This window comes from Stegodyphus dumicola, chromosome 3 (assembly GCF_044657685.1).
Source record: "Stegodyphus dumicola isolate Sdum_Otavi_A_Nest chromosome 3, ASM4465768v1".
Taxonomy (NCBI): Eukaryota; Metazoa; Arthropoda; class Arachnida; order Araneae; family Eresidae; genus Stegodyphus; species Stegodyphus dumicola.
The window spans coordinates 63,298,132-63,318,704 of record NC_140770.1 but is presented as its reverse complement, the minus strand read 5'-3'; the positions used below and the strand labels follow the sequence as shown (position 1 = coordinate 63,318,704).

General features: G+C 32.1%; 1 protein-coding gene across 3 annotated transcripts in view; it reads right to left on the bottom strand.

Moving 5' to 3' along the window:
• LOC118190709 (syntaxin-1A-like) overlaps positions 1–20,573 on the bottom strand; it is a 68,361-nt gene that overhangs the window by 30,112 nt on the left and 17,676 nt on the right. For all 3 annotated transcript variants that reach the window (XR_015040217.1, XR_015040216.1, XM_085812953.1), the window contains exons 5-6: positions 16,719–16,792; positions 12,686–12,794 (exon numbers count right to left, since the gene is read on the bottom strand). Coding sequence is in view for 1 of the 3 variants with exons in the window: in XM_085812953.1 (XP_085669079.1) it covers positions 12,686–12,794; positions 16,719–16,792 (183 nt within the window). In the remaining 2 variants the exon portion in view is untranslated. The remainder of the gene's footprint in view (positions 1–12,685; positions 12,795–16,718; positions 16,793–20,573) is intronic.

Below are 20,573 nucleotides of genomic sequence, written 5' to 3'. Positions count from 1 at the left end.
TGTGTTTCATCACTAGCCTAAAAACTATTCATAATGTTAAATACTCTCTCAGTTGCAGTATTAGTGCCAGGAAGACAGAAGAAAAACTCTGCAATTTTAATATACTTGAAAATGGATCTGATTCTCGTTAAAATATTATTTCCATTCACCTCTGAAGTGGGAGCATCTTATTTTTTTACCACTCCAATATTTTTTCTTCCGTGATTTACAGGGTGAATCTGAAAAAGTGGGCAAAACTTTAGGGAGTGATAGAACACAACTATACTAGCAATATTCGAGATGGAATGTATGGTCGCAGAGCAAGCAATGAGAAGCTAAAAGGTAGTTTTTCACTGTCACATTTAAAGAATTAGCACAAGACTAAGAGGAGATATTTTGGAAAGAATTTTATTAACAGGAATGTAATTTATGTACATGCTCAAAAGACATTCTGCTGGCTGTAATGCAGCCCTCACACCTACTCGACAGGGACTGACGCACATTTGCAAAGACACCAGGTATTTCCTGAGTATCTCCAGCCACAACAGCAATCCTGGCAACTAGATCCACATTGGTTCCAACTGCACAATAGTAGATTAGGATTTTCATATGGCTCCACAGGAAAAAGTCCAAACATGAGAGATCCGATCTTGGTGCCCAAGCTATGGGACCACTTTGACCAACCCATTGTTGACGAAATTTCATGATTCGTATAACCAGCCATTTTCTAGGCACAATAGAAAATGCCATTGGGTGTGAGCATCAACCCTTTTTATACCATTTACAGTGTGACCTACAGACTCACCTTTTGCGATCTGCCCAGAATTTTTATGATGGATAGATACTGCTTGTACAGCTGCATTCTATCACCCCGTAAAGTTTTGCCCACCTTTTTCAGATTTACCCTGTATTGTTTAAGGTCAACATATTCCTCATACCATATCAATTTCCAATAATTTATGATTTGGTATCATTTTACTTTTTTTGTCAATTTCACCAAATAAGTAACAGCAGTCTGAAAAAATGAAATACAGTCAAAAGTCTTTAATCTGGATTCGTCGGGACTTCGGCGATTCCGGATTATTGATTTTTCCGGATTTTTCCGAAATTTACAAAAAAAGAAGCTTAATATTTATTTGTTTACTTTATTAAACATTTCTTTCAACGGGCGATTGCATAAAGCATACCTTACGCATAGCCGAAATTAGAAAATTGCAACCAGAAAACTATTTGATTTGTATTCGTGATATTTATAATGACGAGGAATTTGATTTAAATCATATCAAAGACGGAGTAAATGAGATTAAATACTACATTTAGTAAGGAATTATAAGCCGAATAAAATAAAATCATCTGCCCTGAAGATAACGATAGTGCTGTGATAGTGATCATCAGTTTAAATCTGGCAAGATGGCATGCAGAAATTATAAAATTAAAAATATGAAACCGTAATTTATAAAATAATGAGCAATTATGATCTAAAGGGTATCAAAATTTACAAAAAAAGAAGCTTAATATTTATTTGTTTACTTTATTAAACATTTCTTTCAACGGGCGATTGCATAAAGCATACCTTACGCATAGCCGAAATTAGAAAATTGCAACCAGAAAACTATTTGATTTGTATTCGTGATATTTATAATGACGAGGAATTTGATTTAAATCATATCAAAGACGAAGTAAATGAGATTAAATACTACATTTAGTAAGGAATTATAAGCCGAATAAAATAAAATCATCTGCCCTGAAGATAACGATAGTGCTGACAGAACAACTTCCAGTTCATTGCGCGCCACGACATCCCCCCCCCTGCGCGCAGAGCAGCGTGAAATTGATAAACAGATTTTGGAATGGTTAGATAAACAAAGGATATGCCTTTATCCATTTTTTGTAACAATTCACTTTTTGTTTGATGGACATCGAAACATACTTTCGTTTTCTAGATCCTTTGGGAGCTCCAGCATCGGAAATTCTATTTGACATAATCGAAAGTTCAAGCTTACTTTTATAAAATTGCTCTTACAGTCTGTAAAAAATAATAAGCCGGATCCAATTCGAAGATTAAGGAACAACGCAATCATCAACATTAACTGAAATAGATAATTAGATAATTTTAGCTTATACCGTCCATTATAAATTAAACGCGCACGCGAAAACGTATTCTGCGCTTGCGCAGATGCATATGTGCAGTCATAAATGTCTTGCGCGCACGCGTAAAACGCCTGTGCGCATGCGTCAACGCGGCGCATGCGCAGAAAGATTTTAGCTTTGAGGTCCGGATTATTGATCATTCCGGATTATGGGTGTCCGAATTAACGACTTTTGACTGTAATAGCTTCTCGAAACTCAGTAACTTCATATTGTAAAAGTCTTCATTCTCTTCAAGATTTTTTTTTTAAACATTTATTGGAATATCCTCATCTTCCTCATTCAAGCTTTCGGAGCAACCATTGAAGCAATTACATCAAATACAGATGCAGTGTGATTTTCAGTTGTTTTAATAACTTTATGAAATATTGAAGCCTGAGTGTTAATAAAATGTAGCCAAGCTTCTGTCACTGGATTTTTAAAGAATTTAAAAATAAGCATGGGGCACTTCTTTTGAAATTGAAAACAAGCTTTCAGTGGTAAAAAAAATTGGAGTACCCTTTCAATGACCGAAGGTAACGCTAACCATCTTGTTTGTTAATATAGTATCATTGAAAAATCAGTTTCTACGAAGTTGCAGAATTTTCAGTGTTTCCCACAATATAATATTTAAAGTATATCTTAAAAATAATCATCTCTATATCAACTGATAAAACATCAGCTGATGTTCTTATAGTGTTATAGATAATATGCGCTACACATTGATCTCCAATTAAACAATAGTTAAGATTTCATTTAAATTTAACAAAAACATTATTTTCTCCATGTCTATCAGCTCCTCCAAAGTTAGAATTCGTATTATCAGCACAAAACCAATAACTTTATCTTTTAAATTATTTTCTTCAAGACAAGTAGTTAAATAGTTGCTGATAATATTGGATGTTTCACCAGGTAAGGATCTTAAAATTTTTACTCTAAATCCATAACTCAAATCTATAAGTCTAACAAGTATTAGAAAAAGTTTTATTTCTTTGGGATTGGAAACATCAGTTAAGATTGAAACAAATGAACCTTTTTCCAAATTATTGTGCAAAGCTCTTAAAGTGTAAGGGATGAAAACATTTAGTAGTATTGCTTCAACCTTGGATTGCACACATGTAAATTTAGGCTGAAATGCCACTTAAAGGAGCTTGGACATACTATCCATAGACAGCTATGGTTGTGGCAAACAGTATGGTATGGAGAAAAGTACCTTCTACTGCAGCTAATTCTTCTTCCTTATCTTCCATCTTCTCCTGTTTGAAGAAATTCTTTAATGATGAGCCACATGCAGCAGAGTTTGACATTTTATGCTTATTACAATTTATATGAAGTTTAATATCTGTATGTCCACTATGGCTTGTAAAAAATTTTGAAGAACATAAATTGCACTGTACATTGGAAATGTTTATTGTTTTTTTAACAAACGGGTATTCCTTCTGTAGGTCTTCATTTAATGAACACTTTCTTCCCCCCTTTTTTTTGAACCCATTACTAAGAAAACTAATGGTAAAAATAAATTAAACTTCAGTTAAAAAAAACCCTTAGCACATATATAATACACCATTGATAAATAAAAGATATATGTCATTGCCAAATGGAAAATGTCACTCCATTGGCAGATTTCTATAAATTTTTTTTAACCATTATGCAAAGTCAAAATGACAATGGAGTAAAAAGTTTATGATCTAAATGTGACAAAACGAAGATGATTTTAGATGGATATATCTACAATGAAATTTCAGCTAATGACGACCAACATATGTAATGCATTGTTGATAATTAATATATATATATATATATATATATTATGAATTCAAATCACAATCAAATTATTACATCATTTAAAACTTGCAGTGATGTCTTTAAGTCTGAACTGCAAATAAGCTGTGAGCAAATACTGTTATGGAAAATTGTTATGCATTATTTGTTGTGTTATGGAAAATTGTTATGCATTATTTGTTGTGTTATGGAAAATTGTTATGCATTATTCGTTGTGTTATGGAAATTTGTTATGCATTATTTGTTGTGTACAATTATTATATTATTTTTATTGTGATTAATGAATTTGTATTGTTCTTATTTAAAAATTAATGTTTAGTATTCAGTATTTTTTAAACTTTAGCTCATTTAAGGCAAAGTTCTTTGAAGTTTGGCAGAATATGTGTTACAGTTAAAAGGGCGCGAGTGTATTTCCGTTTCTCACGAGTGGGCTTCTTTTGGAGGTTAGGGGTCAGACTGCCCAGCTGCATTTTCCTCTTTTCGCGGGGGTTGAAAACACGTGTTTTGCTCGTTCAGAGGTGAATAGTTCTAAGGGGCGGCGATTATTTGACAGAGTTATAGGTTGGAAACTGTTAGATATTAATTACTTTGCTTGCCGATAGATGGCAGTGCCTCTAACCTGACTAGCTAGGCAAGTGCATGGTATTTGTGCTGCGTCACACTCTCACCACTTGCCGCCAACCATGTAGCATCCATGTCTCTCTTATGTATAAAGTAATTTAATTTAATCTTATAAATAAACAGTAATTTATCTATGTTTGATGAGTCAACATATATAACATGGTGTCAGAGTAAACCATGTTCACGAATTTAATGCATAAATTGATATTTTAAGGATAACGTGCATTTGAAAAACTTGGAATCAAAAATGGTGCATAACCTGACCCTGTTGTCACTGTTTGACGCTGGATCGAACCCTTCTGAAGCTTGGAGACACTGGAAGGAAGACTTTGAGGACTACATCGAGGCATTAAGATATAGCCAAGAGTCGGAAAGCACAAAAAGTTTTAACTCAGTCAACTTCTCTAAAATTTCGAAGTTCCACTGAAGATAAGAGAAGGAGGTTGAAGCTGGAGACAACAGAACAAGGAAAAAAAATATATCAGCTACGAAATCGAAAATAATAGGCAGCGGGACAATACTTTGTGTATGTCAAGGGCTGGAGAGAGAAATGAGAAATAGAACTCCCTCACCACAATTTTTTTAAGGTAAAATTTTAAGGTAAATGTTAGACGAGGAATCCCTTATTTATGCTTCCGGTCTCACACGAGTCTCTTAATTTACACTTGTATTCTCAGTTTGCAATCTACATTACTTAACTAAATAGCATTTAAACTTTTATGTTCTTATACTGTTTTTTGGGACAAATGCTGTAAATTCGGGACCAAAAACGAGTTTTAAAAATTCAGGATAGAGATTGAAAATGCAGGATGTATGGTCACTTTACCTTGATATAAAATTATGAAAATTATTAATGTTGTATTTAAAAACAGAAAAAAAAGTATGAAAATATATAGTTGCTGTTACAAAAGTAATTATACATTTTAAAGAAAGAAATAAAATTATTTCTTCTTTACACAATAAATTAATGAGACCGTGGATCATAAATGACTAACTTCATGAGCCATGCAGTTCATGAACAAATTATCTGAGCAAAAAACACTTTAAATGAGGAACAGTTCTCAAGTTACATACTTTCAAGTTGGCAACAAATGATTTTCAAAAGTGTTTTGTGGTAACCTATGCCACATAATTAACACTAAGGGCCTTCTCAAAACATATTTTCTGTTGCTTAAGTCTCAGTAATGAAGATTAGCAGCAAGTGACTATATCTAATGTGGGTTTCTAGCAGGGCCAGATTAAGGCTTTCAGAGGCCCTAAGAACTTAGATCTTGGTGCCTCACATATATTTATGACAGTTTATTTTCCATGCCTTCTCACACAATTTTTTTTTCGCTGCATCGTGCATTCCATAGTAAAACTAGCAATGAAAGTTTTTTTGGTGTCCCGTTTCCTTAATACCTTTTTGTGTGGTGTACCCTTTCCTTGATGCCTTAAGCATGTGCTTATATTGCTTAACGGTTAATCCAGCTCTAGTCTCTAGACAAAACCATAGGCTAGGAAGTAAACAATGAAGAAGTGGAAAAGTTACTACAGGATCATAAAAAATGAGCTCAATAGGAAGGAACTACAATAACTTCAGAGGTAGTAACAAAAGGTAATCATAGAAGAAATGTCTACAAGAAGAAAAAGAAGAAAACAAAATGATCTTAATTCTCTGATTTTCAAAATTTGTACTAATAGGGTAAAACACAAAGTTTTCACATATGAATATTTTTCTGGTCAGATGAGACTTGCTGAAGGAGCTTGCTTCTGTGAGGTTGTATTGGAAGTGAAACTCCATCAGACAAGATCTCGTACCCACTAGGCCAGGGATGGGCAAACTATGGCTCGCTGGCCAACTCTGGCCTGCCGGAAGGTTCTATCCAGCCCGCAGATAGAATTTAAATTTGTCGGTCCGAGGCTAATTAAAAGAAATATATATTTATATATTATATATCTACCTCTTTTTCTACTTTGTTTAAATGGTAATTTTTCTTCCTTTTTTCCCCCTTCTCTTTACTAATGATAATTTTATTGCCTCTATTTTTATTCTACAAAACACAAAATGACGGAACTAGCAAGCACAGACAGCTTTCAATTAGTTATGTGTTAAAAGCAGAAGTTATTTGTTAGTTAGCTGTAGATTGGTGCTAACAAGCATAATATCTTTCTCGGGGAGCAGACATATGGGAATCCAATACAGGTGAATTAGACTTCACATGTAGCAGACTGCACATTTTAAGCTCCAGTCAGCGGCATTTTCTTTTGGTGCGAGTTCTAATATTATTGATTGCCTATGGAAAGATTGCGGACATATAGCATCATTGTGAATAGTGGTGAAATTATTAAAAGTATAGCGTAGCTGGTGCTTGTTTGGGTTATTCGTAAAATATTTCAACCCCAAAATGGCTACTAAAAAATGTAAAGCTGATTCAGAGTGCCATGCTTTTTATGATGAATGGACCTGGAAATATTTTTTTACTGTTGTAAAAGATAAACCTGTGTTTCTCATCTTCAATGAAGCTATTGCAGTCTTAAAAGAATATAACATTTTCCGTAATTTCACATCTAAGCATAAGAATTTTAATTACAAAGCAATGCCTGAATATTAAAAAAAAAAAAAAAAAATGCAGAAAGTAAATCAGGCCGACAAAATGTTTTCATGAAGGTAAACAGTATCCAAGCAGCAGCTACACATACAAGTTACATTGTAATATACAATATTGCTAAAAAATAATAAAGCTCTCAGTAATGGAGAGTTCATTAAACAATGCATGCTCCAAGTTTGTGATGTCTTATGTCCAGACAAGAAAAATAATATTGAGACTGTAAGCTTATCTCGAAAAATGGTAAATTCTAGAATCGAAGACATCGATAAAAATTTGACATTGCAATTAGAGTCAGAGATTGGAAAGTTTAAATTTTGCTCCATATTTATGGATGAAAGCACTGATTTAAATGATTAATGTTATTTATAAGAGGTGTTAATGAGAACTTTGAAATTACTGAAAAACTGGCGTGCATGTGTTCTTTAAAGGGAACTACGAATTTCAGGAAGAGCTTTTAACTTTGAAAGTGCCTATAACAAATATATGTAATATTATGACCAATGGAGCACCAAATATGACAGGGAAAATATCAGGATTTCTTGGACTCTTTAATCAAAACTTTCCCGGGATCAATGTTGTTTTTCTACACTGTGTTATACATCAAGATGCTCTGTGTAAATCTGCGTTGAATATAAAACCCATTCTTGATGCAGTCGTGAAGCTTGTAAATAATATTTGATTTCGTGGGCTTACTCACAAGAGGATGGCATATTACATGAAAGTAAGGTGACTTATTGCAGGATGTGTTTTCGAGCGAGTTTGGCAGCTGAAAGACGACATTGTGTCATTCTTTCATGAGAAACAGTGTTCTGCAGAGTGCGAAATGTTAGAAGATACAGAACAGCTCTTGGACTTTGAATTTTTTACAGATTTTCTTTGTTGTATGAGCAACTTGAATTTTAAGATGGTAGAGAAAAATAATTTTATTGACGATATCAGGATGCATCTCAAAGCTTTTAAACTAAAACTTAATCTATTTGCTGAGCAGCAGGCTAGGAACAACTTGTCTCATTCCCTGAATTTCGCAGCTTGAATTAATTGAGTTGCAATCTAACAATCATCTCAAGCAGTTGTTTCTAAATATGGCAAAGTTAGAGTTTTACAAATCATTATCGAAAGTAAGTTTCCTAAATTTCACATATATAATATATATATTTCACATAAAAATATCTCACACTCAGAACATAAGTATAATGTTTGCTTCATCTTATATAAGTGTTTTCAACTATGAACCTTAGAAAGAATTATTTCAGAAGTAGAGTGGCATATGAGCATTTAGCCTTGTTCCTTAAAATCAGTACATTTTACTTCGAACCTCAATATAAGGAAATTTCAAAAATGAAATCACAGTTTCATTCATGTCATTAACATATTTAAATTGTAATACTTCTATATTGTTTTTACAGTTTTAGAAAAATTTATCTTGGCCCACCAAATTTTTTTTTTCCTCGATTTTTGGCCCGCGACTGAAAAAATTTGCCCATCAGTGCCCTAAGCTGAGAACCATATCACTTAAGAAGTTGCTCAGTGGCAGGAGAGATGATGCTCACGAGGATAGTTATGAGATTTAACTCATAATAATCATAATAATCAATATCTTCCTGATAAGTAATAGCAAGCTACAGCAGTATCAGTGAAAATACCAGCCTCACTTTAGAGATGTTCTAATATGTAGTCAAGAAAAAAATCACTTTGGACAATTTTTGAGTGAAACAAAGACCTAGTGTGTCTCAAGTAGAGTCAAGTAGAGCTTAAAAACAAAGAAAAAGTAAAAGAAGATGACCCCTAAAGACAAGTAACCTGATTTATAAAAGGGAATTTTGCATCCAAATAATCATTTTCTACTCATCCTTATACCTATGCCATCCACTCTTCTTTGTAAAGGTACAATATAATTAAATTTTCATTTATTTTATCTGTTTAAAATTGTTTTTGTTTTCATATTTACTGATTTAATCGGTTTGTGGGTTATGAAATTGTGCACCACTACTGTTGCAAAATTTAAATAAAGAATCATATATGGTCCAGGAACAAATTAATTCCTATGAGAAAAGTTATTTCGGTTAAAAAACACTGCAGTTGACAAATGGTCTTCAGGAATGAATTAAGTTTGCAAATCGAGGTTTCACATTAAAGTGCTTATGAATTGTTTTCAGAATAAAACCTCATTGTAAATAACATGAAAAAAGAATTGCAGCAGAAACAGTTATATCAAGATTATATATATATATATATATAGGATGATTAAAAAATATTGCATGTGCAGAAATGGCATGTAAAGAGGTACAGGGTGCTATTCAGCAGTAAGTGAAAGCTTTCTGTTGGCATAAATCATCATTCTCCATGCAAAGCAGAATGCATCATAATTAACATGGAGTTTTCTGACATTTATTTTGCCTATGGATGAAAGTGGAGCAGCGGCTCAAAGAAAACACCTAAGACTCATTCTCTGGACCTTCTTTAAGTAGTTATTTCATTTAGATAAAATGCATGCAGGTAGGTTCTGCATTCATGTAGTAATGTATACCATTCAAAAATTGCACAGAAAAAGACAACTCATGCCAGTAGAATGTCTTCACCTAATACTCAACACTGTCTTCTGCCACTTCAGTATGCCATTTTTGCAAACACATTCCATTATAAAATCTCTTTATTTCAGCCCCCTCTACTTGCCTACATTTTTGACAGATATTTTTATTCCCCTATTAGGAATGTTATTTCTGAGCCTTCACTAATTCAAGCATAAAAATTTGGCAACAGAAACTGAGTTTACAAATTTGTAATTCTATTTTTAGCTTTGTATATTTAGATTGCCATTAACCATTTTTAGAGCTTCCTTTGTTTATGTTAAACCTCTTTAATAATGTAAATAAACATTTATCTTTTAATTTTGCTCAATTCAAAGCCTGACTTTACATTTGTGGCATCCATTTGATGGGACTGTTTTGAATCAAAGATACACAATGGATACAACAAAACAAAAAGTTCTTCGGAAATTGTCTATAGTTGAAGGAAATAGGATAGAAGAACTTATCTCCAGAAGAGGGGATACAACGGAACTCAATGCAAAGCATTGAAAATAAATTCCACTCATTTACACTTTCTGAAAGATAAAAATATGACAGAAGCTAAGGTGGAAAAAGAACAGCAAAATGCAGTAAGCATGAATTAAGATTAAAGAAACAATTACATTCAGATGTTGAAAATGAATCTCAGACTGGGTTCAAAACTCAGATAAAATTACCTATGATGGAGTTAACAAAATCTGATGGAGATTTAAGAAAGTGGATTGGTTACTGGGGCCAGTTTACAAAAATTCAAAAGATAATTTTTTATCCAATGAAAATAAATTTAAATATTTGAAACTTAGTATGAAACCTAGGTCACCAGCACAGAAATCAAATGAAACTTTTCCAACTTTCAAATGAAAATTATGAGAAAGCTCCAAAACTTTTAAAATCTTGACATAGGAAGGAAGAGCTTTTAGTAGAATTCTATGTGTCTAGTTCTACTAAAAGCGAAGAATATTCTAATTTTGGAACTTTGAGACAAACTCGGAATCACAGTTGTGTGCTTTTAAATCCTTAGGCACAGCTAAAGTAAAATATGAAGCAATGCTTTTCCTATTGAGTCAAGTCAATGACTTAGAAAGCTTTTTAAGATCTGGGAAAGACACTAGGTAACTAAAAAGACTTTGACTAAAAATCCTGATGATTGTTCATGTGAGTTAATGGAATAAAAAAAAAAAAAAAAAAAAGTACGAGAGGAATGAGTAAAACTAAAAATATTTCTTTTGAATCTAACAAATAAAAAATCTAGTTTATGGGTTATGTATAAAAACTGATGTTTCTAGTGAGAAAATATATTTTCATAATCCAGGCATTTCAACTGTAATATTTTTTTTCTCTAATTATAAAATTATATCTCTAGTCTTAGTTGTTACAATAAACATAGAATGAAAAAAATGATACACTTTAAAAAATTTTAACTGACAATACTTTTGAAAATAAGAACACAGTTACAGTCAAAAGTCGTTAATCCGGACTCGTCGGGACTTCGGCGATTCCGGATTATCGATTTTTCCGGATTATAGATCATCAGTTTAAATCTGGTAAGATGGCATGCAGAAATTATAAAATTAAAAATATGAAACCGTAATTTATGAAATAGAGAAAAATTATGATCTAAAAGGTATCAAAATTTACAAAAAAAAAAAAAAAAAAAAAAGCTTAATATTTATTTGTTTACTTTATTAAACATTTCTTTCAATGTAAATTGTTTAAGTTGCTTCGTTTTTTATGTGATAATACATTCTCTTTAATTCTTTAAACTGACATAATTTCTTGTTCAGTTACAAAGTTCCGCTGTTCAAGTCCGATAATTGCTGTGTCGAGAATACCGACTAATTTGTCAATTGAAATTTTTTTGTTTTCAATAACCTCTGTCTCTTTCTTTGCTATCAGAAGCGAATTATAATGATGAGGAATTTAATTCGCTTGTGATAGGCGTTAAATCATATCAAAGATGGAGTACATTGAGATGAAATACTACATTTAATAAGGAATTATAAGTCAAATAAAATAAAAACATCTGCCCTGAAGATAAGGATAGTGTTGACAGATCAACTTCCAATTCATTGCCCAGCGTTAAAGATAAACAAAGTTTAGATAAACAAACGTTAAAGTTTACATAAACAAAGGATATGCCTTTATCCATTTTTTGTAGCAATTCCACTTTTTGTTTAATGAACTTCGAAACATACTTTCACTTTGTAGATCATTTACATATTAATAAATATATATCAGAAATTCTATTTGACATAATCGAAAGTTCAAGCTTACTTTTATAAAATTGCTCTAACAGTCTGCAAAAAATAATAAGCCGGATCCAATTCGAAGATTAAGGAACAACGAAATCTGCAACATTAACTGAAATAGATAATTAAATAATTTTAGCTTAGCATATACTGTCCGTTATTAATTAAACGCGCACTCGTAAACGTATTTTGCGCACACGCACAAGCAAATTCTCAGCCGCAAAGGCCTTACGCGCATGCGTCAACGCGACACATGTGCAGAAAGTTTGAAGCTTTGAGGTCCGGATTATAGGTGTCCGAATTAATGAATTTTGACCGTATAAGAATTAAGTGTAACACAATTTAATGAAGGTCAACATGCAATGCCGGTGCATATTTTTTTTCGCTTAAAATTGTTTGAGTACTGAAATTGTTTTCTGAAAATTTGCCATCTTCCAATATTGTGACTGTGCTAAAAGTCTGAAGCCTTCAAGTGAATTTTTCATAATATTAAACTTGAATTTTACTTATAATAATAATTTTTTATAGTATGCAGATAAACTATTTGGAATAGGGGAATTATAAGAATAGTTTTAAAAATATCTGCTTAATTCTCTCTAAATAAATACTAACAAAGGTTATAAAACATGGCTACAAAATTATCTTTTGGCTTCATAACAAATATTTTGGAATTTATAAAAACTCTGAGAAAGAAAGTAGCACAGTGATCTTATTATATATTTTATTTATTAGTTAATTTATAATTAAAAAAATATTTTGCAATACTAACTTATTTGAAGCTGACGTTTTATTCTGTTTTTACAGCGTTCTCTATATTCTGTTTGAATACTGCTATATTCAGTCATAGCATCTACGAATCTTCTAAACAATGCTGAATGCTGAAAGAAACAAAATTAAATTACTTTTTCATAAAACTTATCTGTACAAGTGGCAATCATTTTATAAATAAAAATAAATTATTAATTATTATTCATTAAAATATTTAAATTTATGCCTTTTAGTAAACTATTAAAAATTATAACTTAACCATAAATAAGTTAACAATCTTCGATAATGTTCCCGAAAGTAATGGAGACACATGCCCGGACGGTCTCTGCTGCAATCTTAATATTGCCATTATTCTAGATGATATTCCATCCCCAACATGCGTGTAATACTTATTATGTTTAAATTTGACTACTTTTATAAATTATTTGAAAATTAGTTCAAACCATAACTGTAACTGCAAGTTTTATCATTTAAACTCTCAATTTTAATTGCATTGGAGACAGTAATACCATTAAAACTGGTAGTTAAAATAGTAAAACTTTTATTTTTTATCGAATTGAAGATAGAAAAATCTTTCAAAAATTGCAAAGTGCATTTAAAAAACCTGTAAACAGAACTGTCACTTTAGATCACCAGACGCCCCCTCAGAAAACAGATATTCCAAAAACAGAAGTTAAAATATCACTGGGCTATCTAAATACTTATTCTATGGTAAATCAAAATATGTTACTTTACTTAATGGTTGCAAAATTTAGTATGTTACATACCAAACACTTCTTGGATATTGTATTAACTTTTTGTGGTTATGTACCAGGGTTGGTTCTCAGCACAAGTGATACAGGCAAGCTGTCTGGGATGCTAATTTTCAGTAGGAACCACCTAAATTTTTATTGCAAGCATAAAATAACGCTACCTGCGAGCAAAAGTAACCTAGAAAAAAGGTAAATTTCACTTGAAATTTTTTACATATTTAACCTCTGAGTGGCGAAACCTTTTGGCTTCTGTTCATGAAGATCTGCATTTAAACATAATCTATTACCTAAATTTGTACTATAACTTATTTTAATCAGTTTTCCATTCATCAAGATGATATTTACATCATTAAAGAAAGCAAAAAAATTTTTTTCTTAATTATAAGCTATAAAGGCGGTCATGCTGCTCAGGGGCTGGTCCAGCACTAGAGCCACTGTAAACTAATGCAGCTGCACCGGATAGCATAACTTAGCAGTGGCAATTTTTTTTTTTTTTTTTTTTTAATTTAGAAAGAAACCAGGTGGAAAAATTTTGGAGTTTCAGAGTTTGCATTGGAAGGCAAAAAGGCTACTGCAGTCCTGCTCAGAAAGCTAATAAACACAGACGGTCAACCATACTTATCTCCTAGGATGCCAAAAATGTTAAAGCCAAGGTCTGTTCTGTATTTTGGTGATATATTAGTTGCCTCTCGAAATAAAAAAACTATCCCTATTTTCTCCAAATGTTCTAATTATTTCTTTGAATATAAGTTTATTTTAATGACTCTAAATATTAAACGAGCTAAACCAGTGGATCATTATTTGGCCTTAAATTCAATGCCATTGAAAATACCCTTTTCTCTCAAAGAGTAAGATCTACATAGAGTGCTAATAAAGTTATTTATTGTTTTTGTTAGTGTGATTAATAAATGCTGGAACATAAAAATCTCATCTCAGATTTCTGTTGTTAATATTATTAATAAATGTTGGAATATAAAACTTTTTAATTGCCACAGCCGGAGAGGAAGGTTTTATTAAACTTTCAAAACTACAAATTCTCCTGTAAATCCACTCATGTTATACAGATTACTGAATTCAGTATTAGTTTTTTAAACACTCCTCTCTTGCACTTATACAAGAATAAGTTGAAGATCCCAGTTTATAACTCTGGGATCAGATTAATCTGTAAACACTAAAATTCCACTTTAATTAAAACTTGCAGATCAAAATTGTTTTAAAAGTTGGCTTCACTTCTTTGATAGGAACAGTCAGTTGTTACTGGTTTATAGTATAATTATTTATATTATATAGTATATGGTGCTCCATCCTTCAGATCAATCTAGAAATATTCATTAAGAATTTAGATTTTTAATTCTTATGTAACTACAGAAATGTTATTAAAGATATTAAAATACTTTGTAAAATGTAATTATCATTCATTTACTAATCATTTAACTAAAATCAAATAAGTTTATATCTCAATTTTGTACTTTTATAGCACAGAGATGATGTTAATAAAATACTACTAAGTAGTGCATAGAACGAATGTGAGTAAAATCAAGAATTATATTTGGATAGATTAGAATTAGATTTATTTACACCACTGATATGTTTGCACACAACAATATAGTTAGAAACAAAGCAGGAACAGAATCTTCCTGTGGACAATGATGAAAACAAAAAAGTCATGTATAAGGTAGGCAAAAAGCATGCAAAAGTCCACAGAGGCATATAACATAGGATAAATATCAGTAGTGTAAAATCTATAGTCTGTTACTTTAGAATAAGCACTTCAGAATCATAATTTCCCACCCAGCATAACTTGTAACTAGGGTAACAACAGTTGCAGCTGATGGTTGAGTGACCTAATTGTTTTTTCCTCATTCAGTTTCCATTCAGCATATTTTGCCTCACAAATAAAGGGTTACCTTGAACTATAATCTTACATGAAATGGAGAAAATGAAATGCAATGATGGTGATGTTACAACTACAAATCAGGAAGGATGAAAATATCCTTAAATACCTATTTTAAAGCAACAAACTATAATTTATAATATATTATTAGAAATACAGTTAAATCTCCATGAATTTAATTTATTCCTGAAGTCTGTTGATCAACTAAAATGCTCATAAACAATTCCATAACATTTTTTCTTGCAGGAATTACATAAAATAGAGTAATATGTTCTTGGACCACAGATGATTACTTATTTAAATTCTACAATATTTTGCACACAAATTAATAACCCAAAATCAATGGAAATCAGTAAACATAAAACAAGAAGGACAAGACAATATTAAGCAGGTAAACTAGATTGAAAACTTAATTCATATTCACTCTCCATGCACAAAGAAGAATGAATGGCATAAATAGAAAATGATTAAGATGTTATTGTTTGCATTTGAAATTCACTCCAATAAAAATATATTTAAGCGGGAACTTTTATCTTTTCTTTGCCTTTAAGCATCAACCAACTCTGCTTGAGACTTGAGAATTCCTGGGACTCAAATTTGTCCAGTGAAATTTGTTCCTGCTTTCATTTTAGAATTTTTCTACGGTGAGACTTTGCATTGCCATTGAAAATGCTAATGTTCTAACTTGCTACTTCTTTAACAGGGGGGATATCGTTAAGAGAAAACTTTCCATCTTACTCCATTTTGCACAAATTTCACACATCAGGTAATAAGGATATTTTTTTTTTTTTCTTTTTTAAAAGATTTCATCCACAGTTACATTTTATTGCTATTTCTAAAGTTATAGTTATTGTTCAGCTTATTTTCAAGGTGCTCTAATAACTTCTCCACATCTTTGCTGATAACATCCTACTTATCATTTTACCTAAAGAAACAATATCATAAACAACAAAAAACTTCCAGGTGCCAAAGTGCTGAAAAGCCTCTGCCTGGAGCCCTGACTGGCCACAATTTTCTCCACACTGAATTCATACTCCTGTAAGTCACTTGCTTCCAGATTTGAGAGTTAAGTAATGGAAAACATTAAAATTATATTTACAGAAATCCCTGAGTTATTATAAATTTATGCATTTAATTCTGAATTTACCTCATAACACCTTTGAAAATCACATACTATCAATTTAAGTGTTTGTAACTCAAGACTCAATTTAAGTGTTCGTCATCAGAGGCATTTTTTTTTTTTTTTTTTGTTTGTTTGTTTTTTGTTCAGGTAATTTATTTGTGAACCAAAATGTTTGTGAAGTGAGGAGTTTGTGATTCAAGGTTCCACTGAAGGAGAGAAATTATATACATAGTAATGAGGGAGAACAGAAATGAGAGAAACAAACCTGAGTCCTTTTAATCCGCAGCTCAGCAGATGTATTATTTACATGTTCCTGTTGTTCAACATTTTGCTCCATTACTACTCCACCAAAAATATCAGGAGAAAAAAATCAGTTGAGTCTATTGCATTTTATTAAACACACAACATTCTATACAGTTATTGTTAAGAAGTATAGAGTTAACCTAAAAACATATTCTCACATAATATAACTTAAGAAATAGCACTATATATTTTTACAGATTAAAAAATAAGAAATGTTAAATATACTTTTTAAGCATATTTAAAGATGTGATATCTTCATTTTTAACATCAAATTAAAATGTTAGATAATAATCAATGCAAAAAAATTACTTATATAATGGATGCGCTAAGGAATATACAAATTTTTTGTGTCCTTCTTTCAGCATGTAGCTGACTGCTGTTAAGGTTATATTTTTTCACTTATCAAAGACTACACAATTATCACAAAATAATATGAAGTCATATTAACGTTAAATACATACTCATAAAAAATATATATGAAGTATTCTGTTGATTTGAATATTACATATACTGTTATGCTGCAAGAATATTATGTATATTTTTATAACCTACTAATTAAATTTTATAGGTAACAAAAATAAATGAAAGATAATTAATTTCACATATTATATATATCTATATGTACCTGGCCCTCTTAAGAGGAACAATCATTATTTATCAGTGCTATATGTCAGACTATATTTCTATTGATTTCAAAAGAGAAAAAAATTTTGAGCATTTGTTGAAATAAGCTAGTATGTATAACAACTTACATATACGAGGGCCATCCAGGAAGTAGATTACGTTTCCGTCTGTGTCCGCTAGGAGCGGGGCTAGCGCGGCCATCTTGGGGTCAGAGCGTTGCGCAGCTCAGTCTGCATCTAGCCGTGCTAGTGAGAGGTTCGTGCTGTGCTCCGTTCAGATACTGTGACGGTTTGAAATGTCTGCGTTAATTGAAAATCCCGTGAGCTGCGAGGTGCGCTCAGTAATAAGGTTTCTGACTGCAAAAAACTGTAAACCGATAGAAATCTATCGGCAGCTTCGTGAAGTGTATGGGGACAACATTATCACTGAAGGTGGAGTGCGTCAGTGGGTCATAAGATTTCAAAATGGCCGAACCAATGTTCACGACGAAGATCGAAGTGGGAGACCCAGCATAGTGACCGCCGAACTTCTCGAAAAAGTCGATGCTAAAGTCCGTGAAAATCGAAATTTCACAATAACGGAACTTTCTTTGAGTTTTCCACAAATTTCGCGAAGTTTGTTGCACGAAATCATCAGCGAAAAGCTTGGTTACCACAAGTTTTGTGCAAGATGGATTCCAAAAATCTTGACAGAGGACCACAAAAATCAGCGAATGGCTGCAGCGTTGAACTTTTTGGACGCTTACCATAAGGATGGTGACTCTTTACTCGATCGCATCATTACTGGTGACGAAACATGGGTGAAACATGTGAACTGTGAAACGAAATTGCAATCAATGCAGTGGGGGCACACAAGTTCTCCCCAAAAACCCAAGAAATGCATGCAAACAATGTCGGCAAGGAAGATGATGGCGACTGTTTTTTGGGACAGAAAAGGTGTAATTTTGGTGGACTTCCTGGAAAGAGGCACTACAATATACTCTCAAAGGTATTGCCAAACTCTCCAAAAACTCAGAAGAGCAATTCAAAACAAGCGCAGAGGAATGTTGAGCTCTAAGATCTTGTTGATTCACGACAACGCCCGGCCCCACACGGCAAATGTCACTCGTAAAGTTCTTGAATCTTTTAAGTGGGAGTTGTTTCCTCATCCGCCGTACAGTCCCGACCTGGCACCGAGCGACTTCCACCTATTCCCAGCAATGAAGAAGTGGCTGGCTATGCAGCGTTTTGATGACGACGCACAGCTGCAAGAAGAGGTAACGAAGTGGTTGAAGGCGCAGGCGGCCGAATTTTTCGACGAAGGAATTTCCAAGCTCGTACATCGCTACGATAAATGCCTTAATTTGTATGGTGACTATGTAGAAAAGTAGTATTTGAGTGTGGCTTTCATCTGTATATAATAAAATTTGTTTCCTATACTTTGTTTATTTTTTTATTCCAAAACGTAATCTACTTTCTGGATAGCCCTCGTATTACACTTTGAAAAGGAAACATTTTTTTTTTCGATTGATAAAACAAATCTCATCTAAGACTGGATCATTTATTTTTGAATCGCGAAACTTTCTAGACATTTTTCCTTTGAAAATAAATCTGAGAAAAAGTTCAAATATCAGAATACTTTACTTTTACAATACTTTTTAACAAATTGAAATAAAAATTAGCTCTATGTTGTTTTATTAAAATAAATTAACTTCTTTTTATTATTAATTTTTAAAATTTGAATTAGGTATGTATAGGTACATAATTATTATCAATTTGTAAAAGTTTTGTTTCATTTAGTTTGGATTTTATAAAGAAGGAAAAAATTTAAATTAATGAGATGGATGAATTTGCTTTGCGGAACAAGCAAATTGATATTGGGGTCAATAGACGAGGTTACAATTCTTAATGCATTTGCAAGATATTTTTCGGTGATTTTGTCCTATTTTTGTTTTTGTATGCTTCATTTTTGAAAATAATTGTTCACAAATATAGGTACTGCCAAAAGCTGAAGAAAAAAAGGAAGAAAATAAAATTCAAGTGCTTTTCAATTAAAAAGTTAATAATTTTAAAAATGAAACGTAATTATATTTAATCTCAGCCATATTACCTTAAAAATAGCATGTAAGGAACTTCACAATGACATTTTTCATTTTCACATGCACGTTCATTTTTACATACAAGTTAAATAAGTAAATAAATAATAAAATGCATTTTCAGTTTATCATGAAAACATTATAGCTAATCACTTAATGAAACAGCAGAAAGTTTGTTTTGTAACTAATAAAATAAACAAATAAAGCAGTGATAAAACATACAAACAGACATATTTTTGAGACATTAAAATTCAGATCTGAATACTTCATTTACAATAATTAAAATTATAAATACATTTTATAGTAATAAAAACCATATGTCCTTTTTATTACATGTTTTTTTATCAATGTGGGCTTTTATCAATGTGTGCTTTTACCTGTGTGGGCTTTTATCAATACACACTTTCATTGGTGTGGGTATTTGTAGCATGGGCAATTATTACTTTTTTTTTTTTTTTTTTTTTTTTTGAGGGCTTTTGTCACGTGCACTTTCATCCAGTGAGCGTTTGTCAGGGAACCAATTAACAAATATGATTGATTTTAATGTTAAATTCAGGCACACATAAAAATGAAATAATCTTATTAACAACATTGTCAGACATTTAAAATTTATTTAATATTACTAAATTATAATATTTGATTAAAAATTAATTTTAATGCGAAATAGTTCTTTTGGAGGGAAGCTCTTTAACTCTTTCAGGACGGGCGTCCCATATACACATTCCCTAAGAGCGTCTTTTACAGCTGGGCGTCGCTAGAGATTGCATTCAGAGGACGGATGATGCGTATATGCATTTTAAGCTGCAATGTTTTTCTGAAGGCCACTAGATGGCATTCTATGTCCATTACTTTTGAAATGAACACAGTTTTAGGTTCCTGACCTTGAGTTTGATATATTCTGCTTGACTTTGGTATTTTACTCATCAGCTCTTGCAAAAGGTGGAGGGGAAAACGTAAACAGAGATTATAAGATATTTCTCCCACTTCCTTAGCATGCCTTCGTGGTGTAGTGGTTCTGAGCCGGTATTCCAGAGGTCCGTGGTTCGATTCTCGGCAAAGGCGGTTGCCAATTTTTCATCTCTCTGGCTTCCAAAAAAAAATCCTAATGTCTCTACAAGT